This window comes from Scyliorhinus torazame, chromosome 5 (assembly GCF_047496885.1).
Source record: "Scyliorhinus torazame isolate Kashiwa2021f chromosome 5, sScyTor2.1, whole genome shotgun sequence".
In the NCBI taxonomy this organism is placed as follows: Eukaryota; Metazoa; Chordata; class Chondrichthyes; order Carcharhiniformes; family Scyliorhinidae; genus Scyliorhinus; species Scyliorhinus torazame.
The window spans coordinates 142949060-142971857 of NC_092711.1; the positions used below are offsets into that span (position 1 = coordinate 142949060).

The window sequence follows — 22798 nt, forward strand, 5'->3', positions numbered from 1 at the left end:
AGGTTATCTCGACTTTCTCCTTGAGAAAGGAGAGGATCTTTTTCCTTCTGATAGGGTGATGGATGCCCCGTACATTCCCTGGGAAAATTTGAAGATCACCTGCCGCCATTAGTTAGACGACAGAGAACAGGAACAGATTTTCACACCACAATCGGGCGTGCACCATTACCCCCTCCTCCAACTCACTTTACACCAGAGGCACCAAAGTCTCCCCAAACTGCTCCTTTCACAGATAAAAGCCCTGTCTGTACCAGAGTAGGATAAAGTCAACAACACATAAACCCTCCCATAAAAACAAAAATACAAAAGAATCATGACCACAATAGATCCAAGGGGACATTCCTCAATAAGACTGAGGACCCGGAGGATTAACCCCACGGCCAGACTGTCGTTACCCTCAGGATACCTTCTCCAAAATGAGGAGAAGAAAAGAAGGGCCAACAAGGGAATGGGGATCGAATGTCCCTCCCACATTTTAGACCCACCCGTGAAGACCTGCATCCACCACCCACCCTTCGGCAATGGCCCCACTCTGTTCTGCCATGATTAACGCTCGGATAATAGAAGAAAGACGACGGATAATAAGCACACGGCACATCTACCATAACTGAGATAAGATACTACGAGTCCCTGGAACACTTGGGGAGAAGAAGAAGAATTGGCGCTCACAGAATAATAACTCCCTTCAACAGGATAAAAGATAACAAATTCAGACAACAACACCATGATAGGGAAAGCGTCCCGATTAGAGCCTGAGTTAGTCCGAGCTGCAAACCATCCCTCCAAATCCTTGTCCTTTATGGATTTAATGAAGGCCGAGGCAGTAGTCGGATTATTGAAAGACTTGACGGAGTTGCCAGACACAATTTTCAGGATCTCAGGATAAAGCGACATAATTCACTCATTCAGCCTTGAGTTCCCTTCAAACTTCATCGAAGCCTCGATGCTTCGTTTGTGTGGCTGCCGAAAAGTCCTGGAAGCAGGAAATCCTCACTCCCTCATGGAGCCAGGTCCCACCTCACCTTACCCGTCTCCAGAACGCTCTGGTGATCTTTCAAATTGTGGAAGCGAATGATTACAGGCCTGTAATGAAAACTATCCCTCAGCCTCAAAGACAGGATCCAATGCCCTTTCTAATGGGGCAGCACGGTAGCATTGTGGATAGCACAATTGCTTCACAGCTGCAGGGTCCCAGGTTTGATTCCGGCTTGGGTCACTGTCTGTGCGGAGTCTGCACATCCTCCCCGTGTGTGCGTGGGTTTTCTCCGGGTGCTCCGGTTCCCTCCCACAATCCAAAGATGTGCAGGTTAGGTGGATTGGCCATGATAAATTGCCCTTAGTGTCCAAAAATTGTCCTTAGCGTTAGGTGGGGTTACTGGGTTATGGGGATAGGGTGGCGGTGTTGACCTTGGGTAGGGTGCTATTTCCAAGAGCCGGTACAGACACGATGGGCCGAATGGCCTCCTTCTGCACTGTAAATTCTATGATAATTTGAAACACCCAGGCTTCACATCCAGCTGGAGAAAACGTGGCAGCCGGTCCTCGAAGAACCTAACGGGAACCTTACCATCCACACCTTCTGGCAGGCCGATGACGTGGATATTCTTTCTCTGACCCTTGGTTCTCCCAAGTTCTCCAGGGGTCAAACATATCACTCAGCCAGTTTTCCAAGGATTTAATTCTTGCCTCCACCGAGGAGGCGCCTTGCTCAACATTCAGGATTCTCTCCTCAGAATCGTCGATCCTTTCCTTGGTGTTTTACAGCTCAGCCTCATGAGCTCACAGCTATTGAGTCAGCGCACTCAGCCTCTGGTCAATAACACTGAGAATGTCGCTGACATAGATCGGCCAATGATCCCACAGAATAAATGAGCATGCTTGATGGGCTGAATGGCCAATTCCAGCTCCTATTTGTTATGATCTCTGTGACCAGGACAGGAAGCAGTGGGCATGGATATGTCAATCAGCCTGAATCAACACCTTCAGGAGAATTGGGAGTGTGAATATTAGATACAGCAGAGTGAGAATGGAGGGAGAGTGTGTGGGATGGAGATTTACAGCTTTTGGGGAATGAGAGAGGAAAGAATGTTCTCTGGGAATTAGAATTGTCTGTTCTGAATTTCTATCCTGTACTGACAGTGATGTCTTTTGTCAATTATTTTTACAGGATATTAGAAGAGGAGGAATTACAGACAGAAATCTCAAACATCACGCCTCAATCTGGCTGAGTCTCTCAATTCCTTGGAACTGGATATCACCGGACATTGAATCTAGAAGGAGAAATGTTTGTCTGTTCTGTCGGCTTCAAAAACATCACTGTGACTTGAAAAGCACAGAGACACACTCCCCCGAGTGAGAGTGTTCCAGAGCACTGACTATGGAAAGAGTTTTAACCAATTACACAGCCTGAAAAAACCTCACACCATTCACAGCGGGGCGAGACCGTACACGTGTTCTTTGTGTGGACGAGGCTTCAACTTATTGTCAAACCTGGAGAGGCACGAGGAGACCCAAAACATGGAGAAACCGTGGAAATGTAGGGACTGTGGGAAGGGATTCAGGGCCCCATCTCAGCTGGAAGCTCATCGACACACTGGGGAGAGGCCATTCACCTACTCTGTGTGTGAGAAGGGATTCACTACTTCATCGAGCCTGCGGACACACCAGCAAGTTCACATTGGGGAGAGGCTGTTCACTTGCTCTCAGTGTGAGAAGGGATTCACTACTTTAAAGAGCCTGCAGATACATCATCGAGTTCACACTGGGGAGAGGCCGTTCACCTGCTCTCAGTGTGAGAAGGGATTCACTACTTCATCGAACCTGCGGAAACACCAGCAAATTCACACTGGGGAGAGGCCATTCATCTGCTCTCAGTGTGAGAAGGGATTCACTACTTTATCGAACCTGCAGATACACCAGCGAGTTCACACTGGGAAGAGGCCGTTCACCTGCTCTCAGTGTGAGAAGGGATTCACTCAGTTATCCAACCTCCAGAGACACCAGCGAGTTCACAGAGGAGACGGTGTTAACCTGTTCTTAGTGAGAGAAGGGATTCAGATATCCATACACCCTGCAGGAACACTAGCGAGTTCACACCTGGAGGAAGCCATTCACCTGCTCTGAGCAGGGGAGACATTCAATGATCCGTCCCAACTACAGAGACACTAGCGAGTTAATTCTGGGGAGGGACCATTCATCTGCTCTCAATGTGGGGAGGGGTTTTGTGATTCATCACACCTTTCCTGACTACAACAAGTTCACAATAAATTACAGATGTTGGCTCCGTTGTTATTAGTTCTGCTCTCACTGACATCCAGGGCTGCATTTTGTTCATTCTGATATCTGGTGAATGGTGATGATTGGAGGGTTTCTTTCTGCTGGACTGGTCAGTCTAGCACCTCTGCCTCCGGTGGGCTGACCATTTTTGAGCCTCGTTGCGATTTCCTGGTTCCAACTTTGACGAGGAGCACAGAATGAAAAGGTGTTTGCATGTTGGAAGATATTTTGTTCCCAAAGCAGCCATGTTGCCATTAAGATGGGCTATGGTGGTTACATGGTTCTCTTGTCTAATTTATCTGGATGTTCCTCGCAGAAGGAAACTCATGGTATGAGGGGCAAGTTGTCTGGTAGATTAGGAAATTACAATAAACATATCACTGAAAGTGGCCACCCAGGTGGATAAGGTAGCTGAGAAGGCAGACGGTCTTCATTGGTCGGGACATTGAGTATAAAAATTGGCAAGTCATGCTGCAGCTGTACAGAACCTTAGGCCACACGTGGAATATTGCCGACAATTCTGGTCACCACATTAGCAAAAGGATATGTCACCCAAGTCACATCCAAGGCTGGAATCGAACCTGTGTCTGTGGTATTGTGAGCAGCTGTACCACTCTGCCGCTGAACTGTATTGCTTGATTAGAGATGGGTGTACGGGAAAAATTTTATTTCGGAGCGAGTTGTCAGGAATTCTAACTTCCTGCCTATAAGGTTGATGGAAACTACGATGATTATTGATTTCAAAATGAAATAGCTTGGGAGCATGAAGGAACTAAACCTGCAGGGGAACATGGATATAGAGGTACAATTGTACTGACTAGTTTGCTCAACAGATTCGGTATGGTTTCAAATTAATGAATGGACTCCTTCTGTGCTATAATCACTCTATGACTGGAAAAATATCACAAAACTAGAAATAATAATAAATATATTTTATTACTGAACCATCAATAATATATCTAATCTGTACCATATGACAACAGTAGACATATCTCTTTCTGATCATTTACTGCCCCCTCAATTGTCAGCCATCTCCCGGGGAAACCAGCCCTTTAATTGTGAACATTAGGAAAGCGACCATCCTTTGAGCCAGAAAAATAAATGTATCAAGCTGAGGGAGCAAAGGATGTCAATGCCTTTAAGAGAGAGAGAGAAACCTGGGCCAAGCTTTGCAGAGTCTGCACCCTCCCTGGATTCAGTTCCTTTCCCTTCAGTTGCTGCAAGTGACCAATTGAAGGTCAGAATGAGAAAATAAATGGAAAGGGGAGAAAATAAAGTGTTTTAATCACAGATGTTGGAGACGGGAGGAGGTTTCAGTCTGTGTGGGGCTAAATCAGTCACAGAAAGCCCACACTGTGATTGGCTGGATGTCACCTCTTTCTATTGGTCAAAACCTGAGTGGAACGGTCAGGGGTGGGCACTCCACTGCACATGCGCTGTTTCTCCTCCCCCTTGAACATGCGCAGTCCTGGGCCGCCTGCCACATGGCGGATGGAGCGATTTGTGGGAGCAGCGGACGCCATTACTCATCCAGAGCCCAGTCTCCAAAAACTTGGGACAGTGTTCAAAATGGGGCAGGGCGCGGTGACCCCATCCTGATACAAAGTACATCTGGGTGGTCACTGGATTTGATTGTGACACCCCCTTACGGAAGGGGAGGGGCAGCATGGTAGCACAAGTGGATAGCACTGTGGCTTCACAGCGCCAGGGTCCCAGGTTCGATTCCCCACTGGGTCACTGTCTGTGCGGAGTCTGCACGTTCTCCCTGTGTCTGCGTGGGTTTCCTCCGGGTGCTCCGGCTTCCTCCCACAGTCCAAAGACGTGCAGGTTAGGTGGATTGGCCAAGATAAACCACCAAAAAGGTTAGGAGAGGTTATTGGGTTACGGGGATAGGGTGGAAGTGAGGGCTTAAGTGGGTCTGTGCAGACTCGATGGGCCGAATGGCCTCCTTCTGCACTGTATGTTCTATATTCTATGTTAATAAAACAATTCGTAAAGATTTAGACACCTGGGTGACATATTGGGGAGGACAATAGGTGAGGGTGAAACTTAACCCGAGACTCAGCATCTTCAGGGGAGGAGAACTGGGCATTGGAGGGTGGGGATAGGGTGGATGGGGTGAGGGTGAGGAACTGGGAGAGTATCTGCGTTTCCTTTGCTGTTTTGGAAATAAACCTGTTCAAGGTACAAGTCCGCTTTAGACCGATTCTTCCTCTGCAGACACGATTTTGAATGATGTGGAGATGCCGGCGTTGGACTGGGGTGAGCACAGTAAGAAGTCTTACAACACCAGGTTAAAGTCCAACAAGTATGTTTCGAATCACTAGCTTTCGGAGTCACCTGATGAAATGATTTGGAACAAACCTGTTGGACTTTAACCTGTTGTTGTAAGACTCGTTACTATTTTGAATAACATGGTAGCAGAGTATCAACACTAAACTTTAGCGCTTTGTTGGTGTGTAAGAAGTTTTTTTCTCTCTCTCTCTGAGAAGAAGCACATTGCTGCTGACATTTTAGTTACAGAATGGCAGCAGGACAGGTTTTAATTATCCATGAATTTTCTCGGAGGGAGAACAATATCAGGAATGGAACCGTGAAGCTGAGATGTGGACACGGGTCACTTCCTTCCCCTGAAAGAGGCTGGATAGGGCTTTGGCTTCATCATTAACAGCAAAATACAAGGTTATGAGGAAAGTATTTTCGGAATTCGTTGAGGATGATTTGGATACTGAAAACTGATTGGATATTCCATCACTGTTTTGGATAAGTCGTATAAAAACGATGAGTTGTTGGAAGCATTGTTAACCTTTGATAGATTTCAGGAAATAGGTGGTCATCCATGGAGAAATATATTACAGACTTTGATAAGTCATGTAAGAGATGAAGGGGTTTCATCTTGAAATCCCAGGGTCTGTATTCTCAGTTAAGTTGCTCGGTTGTGGAGGCATTTTTCATGCCGATTGCATTTTGTTGTTGATGTGAATTTCAATTCCATGGGAGAGACTCTCTCCACGTCATGCTGCTCTGTAAAAGCACGCGTTGTGGAAATTACTCATTTCCAAGTACTTTCGTATTAAATACACAAGACTCACAATAAGGCAAAGGATCGAGGATTCCATTGTGGCTGTGTTTCAAGATCGACAAAATACTAGTCACAGATTCCAGAGGAAAGGTGTGTTTGCTGATAGGTGATGTGAAAATAGTCAAACTGGTCATCAGTTTGAAAGTTGAAACAAAATATGGGTCTTGGATGGTAACCGGAGGTGTTTGCACCCGGGAAATGCACTGGGGATGATTAATCAGTGTTTTCATCATTGATTCTCAGTATCATTATGTAATGAATTGTCTTCAGCAAAAGAATCGTGTTTTTGAGTAACTCATGGAACAGAAACTTCTGAGTCTGAGAATGATGATGGCGACCGTTGTGGGACAACCCAGTCCCCACCAGGAGATACTCAGAATCAGGTTTTAAAGCTTTATTCCGATGTATGAAGGAAGAGACCAATTTTATATAATCTAAGACTGACTTTCACCATCCACATTAAAGACACCTCTTTTAGTCGCCTTCACATTCTATGAAGCTATTACTTACAATCATGTGTGAATCATCTGTCTCAAATTTCATTATTGTTTCTTATAAGTAAATGCATCAGAAGTTGTTCATATAAGTTACTATGAAGGGTGCTGATATTGCCACATTAAGAGATCAGAATGTGCTAATGGAAGAACAAAGGCACATTCTGATCTCTTAATGTGCCACTGTCAACACCCTTCTTGATGTGGAGATGCTGGCGTTGGACCTTTCTTAGTCATTATCACCACCTTTGTCTTTTTGTCCACTACGTCTTTGTCAATCCCCACCTGTCACTGGCCCTCTAACCAGCCCCACTGCTCCACGCCACCACCCCTCACAACAGGAGAAATCTCATCTTATTTCCAGTTCCCTCCAGCTTTAACAAAGAGACATCCAGACTCGGAACGGTAGCTCCATTCTCTCTCCACCGATGCTGGCAGACCGGTGAGGATGTCCAGCATTTTCTGTTTTGTTTCTGATTGAGCATCTGCAGTAATTTGCTTTTATCAGAGGTGCATTTAAGGGTTCCCTGTGTGTGAAGAGATTCACCCAGTTTTCCAATCTGTTGATGCCCCGGTGAGTTCACTCCAGGGAGAGGCTGTTTAAATGTTGTGTGCGTGGTGCCATGCGAGTGTCCCTTGAAGAAAGATTATTGTCTTATCACATGGCTTCAGTGATGTCATTTTGTGTATGGAGCTGGGCTGTCGCTGCCAGGTGTTTGGTCTCAGTTTCATTTTGGAGTGCAGAGGAGGAAATAAGTGTTTTTTGCCTATCTCTATTTTCATTTTAAATATCTGTTCCAGTAAAAAAAACATTGGTTGTTGGTACCTGCTTTGGTAACTTAAAATATATAGCATAATTTCCAGAAGAAGTTTAAATCTGCTAGTTGAAACTGGCTCAAAATTTCAGGAAAAAGACCAGTCCCATTCAAGTGAGAATGCAGTGTGCTGTGCCACGCCCTTGAGTAGGGCACTTTGGTTTATTGGATTTTGTTATTGAATTGGAACAGTTAAAGGTGGAATTCATTAAGTGTTATACATAGATCACTGTAGCTGTGTGGTGTCTTTATGTTTGATCATTATTGCTGTGTGTTTATATATGTGTGTGTGTATATATATATATATATATATATGTGTGTGTGTTAACTGTATTCTTAGAATAAACCTTGTTTTGATTAAGGTGTCTAGGGAGTCTGTTGAATCACACCTGAGGCGAAGGCTTTTGTGCTCATCCTAGCCAAAGTCAACATAAAGGTTGTAGATCAGGTGAACTCCATAATGCACTTTGGAGTTTCGGAAGCTCTGGCCCATAACAGTGGGAAGGGAGTCACTCACTCCCTGACAATGTCCTGACACGCCAGTGAGTTTCTGTTTGAATGTAGGGGTTGGATTCTGCTGCTATTGCTGCTGTTGTTCACATCCAGGACTGAACCATGTTCATTCTGACAGTTGAGGTATTTTCAGTTGTTGTTAATAATCCCTGTAACTGGGCTGGGAATTTAATATTCTGCATGAATTTCAAATAAATTATCTCCCGTGAATTTTTCAAGTCTGTGAAGTCAACGAAAGGAAAAAGTAGGTTTTAAGCAGAGTGTTGAAGGAGGAGAGAGAAGTGGAGGGGTCAAGGGAGGGAATTCCAGAGTTAGGAACCTGGCAGCTGAAGACTGAAAGAGAATCAGCCCTGGAGTATGGGGGAGTCGAGTCTCCGGAGAGGGGACTTGAACCCATGACCTTCAGCCTCAGAGGTGAGAGTGTGAGACTGACTGAGCCATGGTGTTCGGGGAAGTGATGTGAAGTCTCAGTCTCATCCTTTCCCTGTCCCCACTTCAGGAACAGCAAATAGAGCTGAGAAACTGGGCAGTAACTAAAAGGGAAAAGACAAAGGTTACAAAAATAATCCTCTTACCAGCGAAGTGTAATTGTGGAACTCACTACCACGGGTAGTGGATGAGGTGGATAATATTGATGTATATCAGGGGAGACTGGATGAACAGATGAAGGAGAAGAGTGGTGAGAATGTGGAGTTCGCTGCAACACAGAGTGGTTGAGATGAACAGTACAGATGTATGCCAGGGGGAGCTGGGTAAACCCATGAGGGAGAAAGCTGGAGCTTGATGAAGTAAAGTGGGAGGAGTCTCGTGTACAGTATAAATGACAGGGACTGAATAGCCTGGTTCGGGTGCTGTACATTGTGAGTGAAGAACTTGTATCACACAAGATTCCCACCTCTTCAGCCAATTAAATACTTATTAAAAAAACATTTTGGCATTTGATGTGTTCAAAACTTTGTTTGAGATGCAGTGTTTTAACATAGAAACCATGCTCAAGTTTAGGGTGGGGATCTTAATGTTGAAACAGCACCACACTTATAAATGTACAAATAGCGAGGATCAGAGCATAGGGGCTAAAGATCAGGAAATAGCCAAGTTAAAACCTGCCCAGAATGCAGCAGAATAGGCAGAGCAAGCTGATACTGAGCTGAAAGGGACCAGGGTCTGGACAGACTCTGAGCTAAAGAGGTTTGTGTACACACAGATATTGATGTGAAGGACTTCACAGACCCTGAAGCAGATAATTCCAAGTCGCCCTGAGGAAATTTCAGGTGGTGCTGTTCCCATGTGTTTGCTGCCCTTGTCCTTCATGACAGTCAAGGTTATGGGTTTAGAAGGTGATGTCGAAGGAGCCACAGGTCACTGAAAGGTGCAACACAGGTGGAGAAGGTAGTCAAGAAGGCATACGGCATGCTTGCCTTCATTGGTCGGGGCATTGAGTATAAGAATTGGCAAGTCATGTTGCAGCTGTATAGAACCTTAGTTAGGCCACACTTGGAGTATAGTGTTCAATTCTGGTCGCCACACTACCAGAAGGATGTGGAGGCTTTAGAGAGGGTGCAGAAGAGATTTACCAGGATGTTGCATGGTATGGAGGGCATTAGCTATGAGGAGCGGTTGAATAAACTCGGTTTGTTCTCACTGCAACGAAGGAGGTTGAGGGGTGACCTGATAGAGGTCTACAAAATTATGAGGGGCATAGACCGAGTAGATAGTCAGAGGCTTTTCCCCAGGGTAGAGGGGTCAATTACTAGGGGGCTTGGGTTTAAGGTGCGAGGGGCAAGGTTTAGTGTAGATGTACAAGGCGTTTTTTACACAGAGGGTAGTGGGTGCCTGGAACTCGCTGCCAGAGGAGGTGGTGGAAGCAGGGACGATAGTGACATTTAAGGGGCATTTTTACAAATATATGAATAGGATGCGAATAGAGAGATACAGACCCAGGAAGTGTAGAAGATTGTAGTTTAGTCGGGCAGCTTGGTCGGCATGGGCTTGGAGGGCCGAACGGCCTGTTCCTGTGCTGTACTTTTCTTTGTTCTTTGTTTGTTCTTTGAGCCCTGGTGAGCTCATAGATCATAGAATTTACAGTGCAGAAGGAGCCCATTCAGCCCAGCGAGTCTGCACCGGTCCTTGGAAAGAACACCCCACTTAAGCCCACGCCTCCACCCTATCCCCGTAACCCCACCTAACGTTTTTGGACACTAAGGACAATTTACTTTGGCCAATCTACCTAACCTGCACATTTTTGGACTGTGGGAGGAAACCAGAGCACCCAGAGGTAACCCACGCAGACACGGGGAGAACGTGCAGACTCCGCACAAACAATGACCCAAGCCGGGAATCGAACCTGGAACCCTGGAGCTGTGAAACAACTGTGCTAACCACTGTGCTACCGTGCTGCTCCTGCCACAGTGCCACCGAGTTGCCCTGTCACTGTGCTAACATCTTGCCCTATCACTGTGCTACCGTGAAATATCTTGTAGATGGTACACTCACTGCCACCATTGTGCTCTGGAGAGTCACTGTTTCGGGTGGTGGATGGGGTACTGAACAAGCAGATGCATTGTCCTGGATAAAACATGATGTGAAGATGCCGGCATTGGACTGGGGTGGGTGTAGTAAGAAGTCTCACAACACCAGGATAAAGTCCAACAGCTTTATTTAAAATCACAAGCTTTCGGAGCACTGCTCCTTCATCAGGTCTCACTTCACCACTTGAAGTCCACTTGAAAAAAGATCTGCTCTTCAAAGATATATCAGAAGAAATCCCATTTGGTGTTTGTAGTTGAATTTATTTCCTCAGCAGCTCACTCAGACACCAAACTGACAAAGGCATTGACTGGACAATAGTGGAAACAATGATCTGAAATGTTCTGTGAGCGAAACTTCTCTCTTTAACCCGGAATGGACTATGTCAGAGTTAAAGGCTAAATTACATTGAATATAAAGCACAGAAACAGGCCATTCAGCCCAACCAATCTCTGCTAGTATTTCTACTTCACTTCATCCTCCTCCCATGCTTTCTCATCTGACTCTATCAGTGTATCCGTCTGTTTATTTCTCCCTCATGTGTTCATCCAGCTTCCTCTTCAATGTATCGATGTTATTCACCTCCACCACTCACTGTGGTAGTGAGTTCCACATTCTCACTACTCTCTGGATAGAAGTTTCTCCTGAATTCAGTTTTGCTCTTATCCCTACAAGTGGGAAACACCCTCTGTTTGTCAAAACCTTTGATAATTTTAATGACCTCAATTAGCCCCTCGACCCTGTATTTTGAAAAGAGAAAAGTGACCAAGCCTATTCATTGTGAACATTGAGAATAGATGATTCACAGAGAATGGGTGGGCTGGTCTAGAACAAACAAAGAACAAATAAATGTACAGCACAGGAACAGGCCCTTCGGCCCTCCACGCCCGTGCCGACCATGCTGCCCGACTAAACTACAATCTTCTACACTTCCTGGGTCCATATCCCTCTATTCCCATCCTATTCATGTATTTGTCAAGATGCCCCTTAAATGTCACTATCGTCCCTGCTTCCACCACCTCCTCCGGTAGCGAGTTCCAGGCACCCACTACCCTCTGCGTAAAAAACTTGCCTCGTACATCTACTCTAAACCTTGCCCCTCTCACCTTAAACCTATGCCCCCTAGTAATTGACCCCTCGACCCTGGGGAAAAGCCTCTGACTATCCACTCTGTCTATGCCCCTCATAATTTTGTATACCTCTATCAGGTCTCCCCTCAACCTCCTTCGTTCCAGTGAGAACAAACCGAGTTTATTCAACCGCTCCTCATAGCTAATGCCCTCCATACCAGGCAACATTCTGGTAAATCTCTTCTGCATCCTCTCTAAAGCCTGCACATCCTTCTGGTAGTGTGGCGACCAGAATTGAACACTATACTCCAAGTGTGGCCTAACTAAGGTTCTATACAGCTGCAACATGACTTGCCAATTCTTATACTCAATGCCCCGGCCAATGAAGGCAAGCATGCCGTATGCCTTCTTGACTACCTTCTCCACCCGTGTTGCCCCTTTCAATGACCTGTGGACCTGTACTCCTAGATCTCTTTGACTTTCAATACACTTGAGGGTTCTACAATTCACTGTATATTCCCTACCTGCATTAGACCTTCCAAAATGCATTACCTCACATTTGTCCGGATTAAACTCCATCTGCCATCTCTCCACCCAAGTCTCCAAACAATCTAAATCCTGCTGTATCCTCCGACAGTCCTCATCGCTATCCGCAATTCCACCAACCTTTGTGTTGTCTGCAAACTTACTAATCAGACCAGTTACATTTTCCTCCGAATCATTTATATATACTACAAAGAGCAAAGGTCCCAGCACTGATCCCTGTGGAACACCACTGGTCACAGCCCTCTAATTAGAAAAGCATCCTTTCATTGCTACTCTCTGCCTTCTATGGCCTAGCCAGTTCTGTATCCACCTTGCCAGCTTACCCCTGATCCCGTGTGACTTCACCTTTTGTACTAGTCGACACAAAGGTTGGTGGAATTGCGGATAGCGATGAGGACTGTCTGAGGATACAGCAGGATTTAGATTGTCTGGAGACTTGGGCGGAGAGATGGCAGATGGAGTTTAATCCGGACAAATGTGAGGTAATGCATTTTGGAAGGGCTAATGCAGGTAGGGAATATACAGTGAATGGTAGAACCCTCAAGAGTATTGAAAGTCAAAGAGATCTAGGAGTACAGGTCCACAGGTCATTGAAAGGGGCAACACAGGTGGAGAAGGTAGTCAAGAAGGCATACGGCATGCTTGCCTTCATTGGCCGGGGCATTGAGTATAAGAATTGGCAAGTCATGTTGCAGCTGTATAGAACCTTAGTTAGGCCACACTTGGAGTATAGTGTTCAATTCTGGTCGCCACACTACCAGAAGGATGTGGAGGCTTTAGAGAGGGTGCAGAAGAGATTTACCAGAATGTTGCCTGGTATGGAGGGCATAAGCTATGAGGAGCGATTGAATAAACTCGGTTTGTTCTCACTGGAACGAAGGAGGTTGAGGGGCGACCTGATAGAGGTATACAAAATTATGAGGGGCATAGACAGAGTGGATAGTCAGAGGCTTTTCCCCAGGGTAGAGGGGTCAATTACTAGGGGGCATAGGTTTAAGGTGAGAGGGGCAAGGTTTAGAGTAGATGTACGAGGCAAGTTTTTTACGCAGAGGGTAGTGGGTGCCTGGAACTCACTACCGGAGGAGGTAGTGGAAGCAGGGACGATAGGGACATTTAAGGGGCATCTTGACAAATATATGAATAGGATGGGAATAGAAGGATACGGACCCAGGAAGTGTAGAAGATTGTAGTTTAGTCGGGCAGTATGGTCGGCACGGGCTTGGAGGGCCGAAGGGCCTGTTCCTGTGCTGTACATTTCTTTGTTCTTTGTTCTGCCATGAGGGACCTTGTCAAAGGCCTGACTGAAGTCCATATAGACAACATCCACTGACCTACCTGCATCAATCATCTTAGTGACCTCCTCGAAAAACTCTATCAAGTTAGTGAGACACGACCTTCCCTTCACAAAACCGTGCTGCCTCTCACTAATACGTCCATTTGCTTCCAAATGGGAGTAGATCCTGTCTCGAAGAATTCTCTCCAGTAATTTCCCTACCACTGAAGTAAGGCTCACCGGCCTGTAGTTCCCGGGATTATCCTTGCTACCCTTCTTAAACAGAGGAACAACATTGGCTATTCTCCAGTCCTCCGGGACATCCCTGAAGACAGCGAGGATCCAAAGATTTCTGTCAAGGCCTCAGCAATTTCCTCTCCAGCCTCCTTCAGTATTCTGGGGTAGATCCCATCAGGCCCTGGGGACTTATTTACCTTAATATTTTTTAAGACACCCAACACCTCGTCTTTTTGGATCTCAATGTGACCCAGGCTATCTACACACCCTTCTCCAGACTCAACATCTACCAATTTCTTCTCTTTGGTGAATACTGATGCAAAGTATTCATTTAGTACCGCACCCATTTCCTCTGGCTCCACACATAGATTCCCTTGCCTATCCTTCAGTGGGCCAACCCTTTCCCTGGCTACCCTCTTGCTTTTTATGTACGTGTAAAAAGCCTTGGGATTTTCCTTAACCCTATTTGCCAATGACTTTTCGTGACCCCTTCTAGCCCTCCTGACTCCTTGCTTAAGTTCCTTCCTACTTTCCTTATATTCCACGCAGGCTTCGTCTGTTCCCAGCCTTTTAGCCCTGACAAATGCCTCCTTTTTCTTTTTGACGAGGCCTACAATATCTCTCGTCATCCAAGGTTCCCGAAAATTGCCGTATTTATCCTTCTTCCTCGCAGGAACATGCCGGTCCTGAATTCCTTTCAACTGCCACTTGAAAGCCTCCCACATGTCAGATGTTGATTTGCCCTCAAACATCCGCCCCCAATCTATGTTCTTCAGTTCCCGCCTAATATTGTTATAATTAGCCTTCCCCCAATTTAGCACATTCATCCTAGGACCACTCTTATCCTTGTCCACCAGTACTTTAAGACTTACTGAATTGTGGTCACTGTTTCCGAAATGCTCCCCTACTGAAACATCTACCACCTGGCCGGGCTCATTCCCCAATACCAGGTCCAGTACCGCCCCTTCCCTAGTTGGACTGTCTACATATTGTTTTAAGAAGCCCTCCTGGATGCTCCTTACAAACTCCGCCCCGTCTAAGCCCCTGGCACTAAGTGAGTCCCAGTCAATATTGGGGAAGTTGAAGTCTCCCATCACCACAACCCTGTTGTTTTTACTCTTTTCCAAAATCTGTCTACCTATCTGCTCCTCTATCTCCCGCTGGCTGTTGGGAGGCCTGTAGTAAACCCCCAACATTGTGACTGCACCCTTCTTATTCCTGATCTCTACCCATATAGCCTCACTGCCCTCTGAGGTGTCCTCTCGCAGTACAGCTGTGATATTCTCCCGAACCAGTAGCGCAACTCCGCCACCCTTTTTCATCCCCCTCTATCCCGCCTGAAACATCTAAATCCTGGAACATTTAGCTGCCAATCCTGCCCTTCCCTCAACCAGGTCTCTGTAATGGCAACAACATCATAGTTCCAAGTACTAATCCAAGCTCTAAGTTCATCTGCCTTTCCCGTAATACTTCTTGCGTCTGTATAATATGTCTGTATAAATTAGATAGATAATCAGATTGTTCATGAACAGGTACTTGGTATTTGGGAGTTGTCGAGCAGTGGCCATCTTCAATAAAGCATTAATTTTCATTTGGACAGCAGATTTAAATAAAAATTTAGAGTACCTAATTATTTTTTTCCAATTAAGGGGCAATTTAATGTGGCCAATTCACCTACTCTGCACATCTTTGGATTGTGGAGGTGAAACCCACGCAGAGACAGGGAGAATATGCAAACTCCACACAAACAGTCAACTGGGGCTGGGATCGAACCAAGGTCCCCAGTGCCATAGGCAGCAGGGTTAACCACTGTGCCACCGTGCCGCCCTATTGGTTAGCACATTTGACTTAATAAGAAATGCCAAGGATTTTCCAGGAACATTGTAAAACAAAGTTTCAGGAAGGTTGACGAAGATCGGGATGTGACACAAAATACTGCTCTCTCAGAAATTCTACATCTCATTCCCCCACATATTCTCTCCTTCCCATTCATTGCGACACTAATTCATCCCACTATCCTGCTTTTCTCCAAAATCTCATCCCCTGAAGGCGCTGACTCTCGAGTTCTGTTTCACACTAATCTATTGCCCTCCCCAATATTTCACCCAGGTGTCTAAATCTTCACACCTTAACAAACTGTTTTGCGAAGGGGGTGCCACATTCAAATCCACTGACTACCCATATGTACTGTCTCAGAGTGGGACTTCTTCTTCTTCTTCTCTCTTTCTCTCCCCCACCCCCTTCTCTCCTCTCCCCCCCCCCCCTGGCCCCCCCATTTCATCCCAGTACAAGGGGTTTGGAGACTGGAGTCCGGATGAATAATGGCGGCCACAGCACCCACAATCCCCCGCGGTAACGAAACCACGCTAGTCACCGGGCGGGTTGCCCGGACTGCGCATGTCCCTGGGGGCGATGGAAAGCTGCGCATGTGCAGGGAGAACCCACCCCCTGACCTTTCTGCTGAGGTGTTGACCAATGGGAGCAGTTGTAGGACCGGAAGGACTCTCGTTCTGAAGGGAAAGGAAGTGAATCCAAAGAGGGTGCAGACTCTGGAAAGGTTGGCCCAGGTCTCTTGGTGAGTGCACGGATTGTGCGAAAATTGGTGGTGGTAAATAGTGAGGAGGATAGTCTTTGGTTACAGGAGGACAATAATAATCTTTAATATTGACAAAAGTAACCCTGCAGCGTCCATCCAATTCAGTTAGAAATTATTGATCATCTCTGCTTGAGAACCTTCATAGGCAGAAAGTTCCAGATCATGATCAATCACTACCTCCTGTATCTGAACCAACTGATACAATCCTTTACATTAAACACAATTTTCGTCCTGTTACATATTTCCGTTAGGCTGGCAGTCTGCATGAAGATTTCCAGGGCTCTCTGTCCACGATTGTAAGCAGTGAGCTTGGATCTGTCAATCAGCACCTTCAGGAGAATTGGGAGGGTGAATATTAGATACAGCAGAGTGAGAATGGAGGGAGAGTGTGTGGGACGGAGATTTACAGCTTTTGGGAAATAAGAGAGGACAGAATGTTCCATAGAAACTAGAAATGTCTTCTGAATTCCGATCCTGTACTGGTAATGATGGTTTTTGTAAACTCCTTTCACAGGATATCAGAAGAGGAAGAATTACAGACAGAAATCTCAAACCAAACCTCACGTCTCGATTTGACAGATTCACTCAATTCATGGGGACCTGAATATCATCAGCCTTTGAATCGAGAAGGAAAAAGGTTTGTCTGTTCTTCCTGCTTCAGATGGTTTTAACCATCAGTGTGACTGGAAAATCACCGAGACACACAGACCTGAGTGAGAGTGTTCCAGAGCACTGACTGGAAAGAGCTTTAACCAGTTACACAAACTGAAAATAAACAGCAGGGAGAGACCGTACACGAGTTCTGTGTGAGCCTTCAACTGATTGTCCAACCTGGAGAGACACAAGGACACCAGCACCATGGAGAAACCATGGAAATGTGGGGACTGTGGGAAGAGATTCAGATTCCCATCTGTACTGGAAACTCATCGACGCAGTCACACTGGGGAGAGGCCGTTCACCTGCTCTCAGTGTGGGAAGGGATTCACTAAGTTATCCCACCTGAAGACACACCAGCCAGTCCATGTCGGGGAGAAGCCATTCACCTGCTCCACGTGTAGGAAGGGGTTCAGTACTTCATACGAACTGCGTACACACCAACAAATTCACACTGGGGAGAGACCATTCACCCACAGTGAGTGTGGGAAGGGATTTACTCAGGTATCCAATCTGCTGGGCCACGCTGTCACTCACAGCATTGAGAGACCCTTTAAATCCTCTGACTGTGGGAGCAGCTTCAAAAGGTCTCACAAACTGATGAACCATCAGTGCATTCACACCAGGCAGAGACCGTTTAGCTGTTCTCACTGCACAAAGAGGTTTCAAAACTCATCCCATCTGCTGACACACCAGATCCTGCACACCGGAGAGAGGCCATTCTCCTGCTCTCAGTGTGGAAAGGGATTCACTCAAATAAGCAACCTGCGGAGACACGAGCGAATTCACACTGGGAAGAGGCCATTCACCTGCTCTGATTGTGGGAAGGGATTCACTCGGTTATCCCACCTACAGACACACCAGCGAATTCACACTGGGGAGAGGCCATTCACCTGCTCTGACTGTGGGACAGGATTCACCCGGTTATCCCACCTGCAGGCACACCAGCGAATTCACACTGGGGAGAGGCCGTTCACCTGCTCTGACTGTGGGAAGGGATTCACTCAGTTACCCAATCTGCAAGCACACCAGCGAGTTCACACTGGGGAGAGGCCATTCACCTGCTCTGAATGTGGGAAGGGATTCACTCTTTTAGCCACGTTGCAGGCACACCAGCGACTTCACACTGGGGAGAGGCCATTCATCTGCACCGAGTGTGGGAAGGGATTCACTCGGTCAACACTTCTGCTGAGACACCAACAAGTTCACGAGTGATGACAGGGGTTGGATTCTGCTGTTATTGCTGCTGTTCATCACATCCAGGACTGAACCATGTTCATTCTGACACTTGGTGAAGTGGGAGGGTCGGAGAGTTTCTTTCTGCTGGACTGGCCGGTCTCACGACTTTGCCTCCAGTGGGCTGATACGCTTTGAGCTTGGGAGAGCACATTTCCACTGAAGTGATCCACAAAAGCTGATGAAGGACATTTTTTTCCCCCCATTACAGGTAGATTTAAAATAAATACAGAAAGAACTGGAAAAACGCAGCAGGTCTGGCAGCATCTGTGAGAGAGAAACAGAGTTAATGTTTCACGTCCAATGTGCCACAAGGTGCAATGATCCGAGAGGTGTAAAATACATGAATAGGATGGGAATAGAGGGATACGGACCCAAGAAGTGTAGAAGATTGTAGTTTAGTCGGGCAGCATGGTCGGCACGGGCTTGGAGGGCCGAAGGGCCTGTTCCTGTGCTGTACATTTCTTTGTTCTTTGTAACTCTACCTCAGAACTAAACAGAGGGGGAGAAATGTGATGGGTGTGATGCTGGTGAGAAAGGGGGAGGGTCAGGGATTGATGAGATTAAATGACAAAAATGTTCTGAAATGACATCCAGTGGAGGCCATGAGTTTATCGGCTGCACACAAGGTGGCTCCTGCTTGGAAGCTTGGGTTTCTGGCCCTTTCTGCCCGGTTAATGGGGACTTGTTTGTAAAAAGTGCAGAATAAGTGGAGGGAGTTGGTTTCTCCTCCAAAGTGGAATATCAGCAGGTTACAACACCCGGAAAAAGTCGAGTAAAGCCTTGGCTTGAGATGGAGGATCTGTGTGGTGCAGCAACTGAGAGTATGACGGAGTTGGAGGGTGTTTCGGCAGCGTCGGAAAGAAATGCAAAAGGACTGGTCCAGGGTGATTGAGGAAGCAGTAGCCCCTCTTCGTGGGGCTTTGGAGCGAGTGGAGGAGCGCCTGGAGTCACAAGGTGCAATGATCCGAGAGGTGGAAAGGACGGTGTTGGATCGCAGTGTTAAATCGTGTTGCTGGAGGCAGAGATGGTGATGCTGGGAGAGGCGTGCAAGGTGCTGAGGGCGAAGGTGGACGGCCAGGAGAATCAGTCCAGGCGATAGAATCCGCGAATTGTAGACCTGAGGAAGGGGTGGAGGGAACAAGTGCCATGGGCTATGTATTGAAAATGTTCACGAAGCTGGTTGAGGCGGGCGTCTTCGATAAGGCCCCAGAGGTGGATCGGTCCCCCCGATCATTACAATGGGGAGCCGCCGTGGGCAGTGATCGGCCGGATGCACAAGTTCCAGGAGAAGGAGAGGATTCTGAGGTGGCTGAAGACGACGTGAGACTGTAACTAGGATGGGAATCTGATCCGGATCTACCAGGACATTGGGGCCGACCTGGCCAAATGGAAGGTGGGTTTTAACAGGGCCCAGGCGGCGCTCTTTCAGCCAAGGGGTGTTGTCCCTGGACAAACTCTGGGTGACTTTCACAAGGGCAAAGGACATTATTTTACGATGCCAGAGGAAGCGGATGACTATGTCAAGGAGCATGGGTTGGGGGAGGACTAGTGGTGGGATCTGTTCTGTCTCGACGTGTATATACAAGTTTTGTAAATATTATGTTTTTTGCATGTTATGACTCGGGCTGGTATGGATGGGTTCTTCCCTGAGGTTGAGGACAGATGTGAGAGATACAGGAGGGGGCCTGTCAATCATGTTCACATGTTTTCGGTGTGCCCGAAGTTGGGGGATTCTGACCTTTGATTTCCAAGACCCTGCCGCAATTGTGGAGGTGACGATGGCGCCGTGATCTTTGGTGGGGCTTTCTGGTGTTTCTGATCTGCCAGAGCTGCTGGAGGGGAAGGGGGTCTTCACCACTCTGATTGCCCGGTGGCGAATCTCACTGGGTTGGAGGTCAGTCACCCCACCGAAAGTATCGGCATGGTTGGGGGATTTGATGGAATTTCTACAGTTCGAGAAGTACGTTCTCCGAGGGTGAAGAGGTTCTACGTAAGACGGAGGGTCTTTCTGTCTGTATTTGAGGATCTGTTTGTTGCCCGGGGAAGGGGGGGTGGTCAGTTGGGAAAGGGATGTTGGGGTAGTTTAGGGAAGAAAAGAGGGAAAATTATAAATCGTTTGAAAGCCAATGTTATTTGATTGTTGTTTATTTGTATAATTGATTGTGTTTGGAATAAAATACATATATTAAAAACGCGAACTATAAGTCTAATGATCTTGTCCATTGTTGGTAGAAAAAACCCATCTGGTTTACAAATTCCCGTTCGGGAAGGAAATCTGCCTCCTTACCTGGTCTGGACTACATGTGACTCCAGATCCACAGCAATGTGGTTGACTCTTAAATGGCCCAGCACAAAGCTGTAAGAATCTGCAAGGATGTTTATTCCATAGAATGGAATTCTACAGTGCAGAAGGGGACCATTCGGCCCATTGAGGCTGCACCAACCATACCAAGAGCAGCTACCTCAGTCTATTCCCCCGCCATAGCCCCATAAACCCACTTAACCAGTATATCTTTGGACTGTGGGAGGACTCTAGAGCGATGGAGGAAACTCATGCAAACACGGGGAGAATGTGCAAACTCCACACAGATAGTCACCCAAGGCTGGAATTGAATCCGGGTCACTGGCACTGCGAGGCAGGAGTGATATTTGAATGAAACCAGACTATTTGTGTGCCAAACATCAAAAGCAGCAATCAATAGACAGAGCTAAACGATCCAACAATCAATGGATCAGATCTGAGCTCTGCAGTCCTGCAAGTATCTTTGAGCCACACAAATGCCAGGCAATGACCACCTCCCTCATGAGAGAATCTGACCACCTCCCCATGACATTCAATGGCATTACCATTGCTAAATACCCCACTATCAACATCTTGGGGGTTACCATTGTCCAGAAACTGAACTGGACTAGCCATATAAATACTGTGGCTACAAGAATGGGTCAGAGGATGGGAATCCTGCTGTGAGTCACTCACCTCCTCATTCCTGAAAGCCTGTCCATTATCTAGAGGTCAAGAGTATGATGGATCACTCTCCAGTTACCTGGATGAGTGCATCTCCAAATTAAAGAAGCTCGGCACCTTGCAGGACAATGCAGCTTGTTTCATTTGCACCCCGCCCACAATCATTCACTCCCACCACCACCAAGGCACAGTAGCACAGTGTGTGTACCATCTACAAGATGCACAGCAGGAATTCACCGATGCTCCTCAGGCAGTACCTTCAAAACCCCTGAACTACTATATACAAGGACAGCAGACAGACAGGAACACCACCACCTGGATGTTCCTCTCCACACACCATCCTGATTTGTAAATGTATCACTGTTCCTTCAGTCGCTAATAGCAGTGGATGTATCAACACCACATGGACTGCAGTGGTTCAAGAAGGCAGCTCACCAGTACCTTCTCTAAGGCAACTAGGGATGGTCTAAATGCTGGGTCTAGCCAACAAAGCCCACATCCCGTAACTATATGTATTTTTTTATTTAAAAATTCGATTGGGCCAATAATGAACTTGGGAGAAATAATACTGAGTAAGCCCACAAGTTGGACGGGGGTAAAGAGGGAGCTGGAGAATATTTTACATCCATGTTTGATCTGTGGCTTAAAGCATCTGTCCTTATGTACCAGCAACTTAGAACTCACGCCGTTCCTTCAGGAGAAAAGGTCGAGTAGATGTTACCCCAGGCGAGGCCAGAACAGAACTGGAAGACAACGGAGTGAAATTGAGTGAGGGGTTGGAGAGAGAGTTCTCGTCCCCCTCAAGGTGTGGACTGTAAGAATCCTGGGGGACTCCGTGCTTCGGGTTTTCTTGCTAATTAGTGAACATTAAATTAAATTAAATTCTATGACTGGCTGTGGATTTATTTTGAATTTGATTGGAACACTTCTTCTGTTTTTATTCCTGTTGTGATTACGCTCTGGGTAAGGATGGTCGACAGATGACAGGATGGGAAATTGTGGTTTGGGTCTTCACTGACCAAATGTTTTATTGATCCGAAAGGTGTAAAAGGGACCAAACTCCAACAGAAATCGAGCAGAGCTGAGAACAGACGACTTGCTGTGTGGGAACAGGGAGATAAACAGTTCCCAGAGGACAGAGAAAACAAGAGTGCCTGGAATCCTAGACAACACCTGGGTGTCAAGGTCACCATGTTTTCACTGCTTGGCATGGGAATGCTGGCTCCCTGTACCGGGGACGGAGTGTGGGGAAGACAATTGTTTGAGAGTTTGATGTGGCTTGAGTGGGTACAGATGGTTCAATGACAGGTTTTGTAATTGGTCCGTTCAAATGTTAGCTCGGCAATGATTGGGTTAAATCAGTCTCCATAGACTTTGTGATGTAATAAAGTATAAGAAGGGATTCCCCGAGCACAGAGATTTGTTGAGGTTTTACATATTCCACTGACTGGGACCATGGCATCTGGGGCAGAGCAGGGAGCATTTACCTGGAGATGGTGCTTCTACCCAGAG

The 22798-nt window shown here is 46.6% G+C and overlaps 1 protein-coding gene and 1 long non-coding RNA gene across 2 annotated transcripts in view; one reads left to right on the forward strand and one right to left on the reverse strand.

Moving 5' to 3' along the window:
- LOC140419927 (uncharacterized) overlaps positions 1-4578 on the reverse strand; it is a 378337-nt gene extending 373759 nt beyond the window's left edge. The window contains exon 1 of the long non-coding RNA XR_011946094.1: positions 4566-4578. This is a non-coding gene — a long non-coding RNA (uncharacterized lncRNA). The remainder of the gene's footprint in view (positions 1-4565) is intronic.
- An 11751-nt stretch (positions 4579-16329) lies between these two features.
- On the forward strand, positions 16330-20511 carry LOC140419916 (uncharacterized). The gene is made up of 2 exons (XM_072503963.1): positions 16330-16407; positions 16943-20511. Exon 2 carries the CDS (start codon positions 17287-17289, stop codon positions 18295-18297), a length of 1011 nt encoding a protein of 336 aa, XP_072360064.1. The 5' UTR covers positions 16330-16407; positions 16943-17286; the 3' UTR covers positions 18298-20511.
- Positions 20512-22798: the final 2287 nt, after the last annotated feature.

Bases quoted from the DNA above. Each gene is read 5' to 3' on its own strand.
- LOC140419916 (XM_072503963.1), top strand. From the start codon at position 17,287: ATGGAGAAACCATGGAAATGTGGGGACTGTGGGAAGAGATTCAGATTC.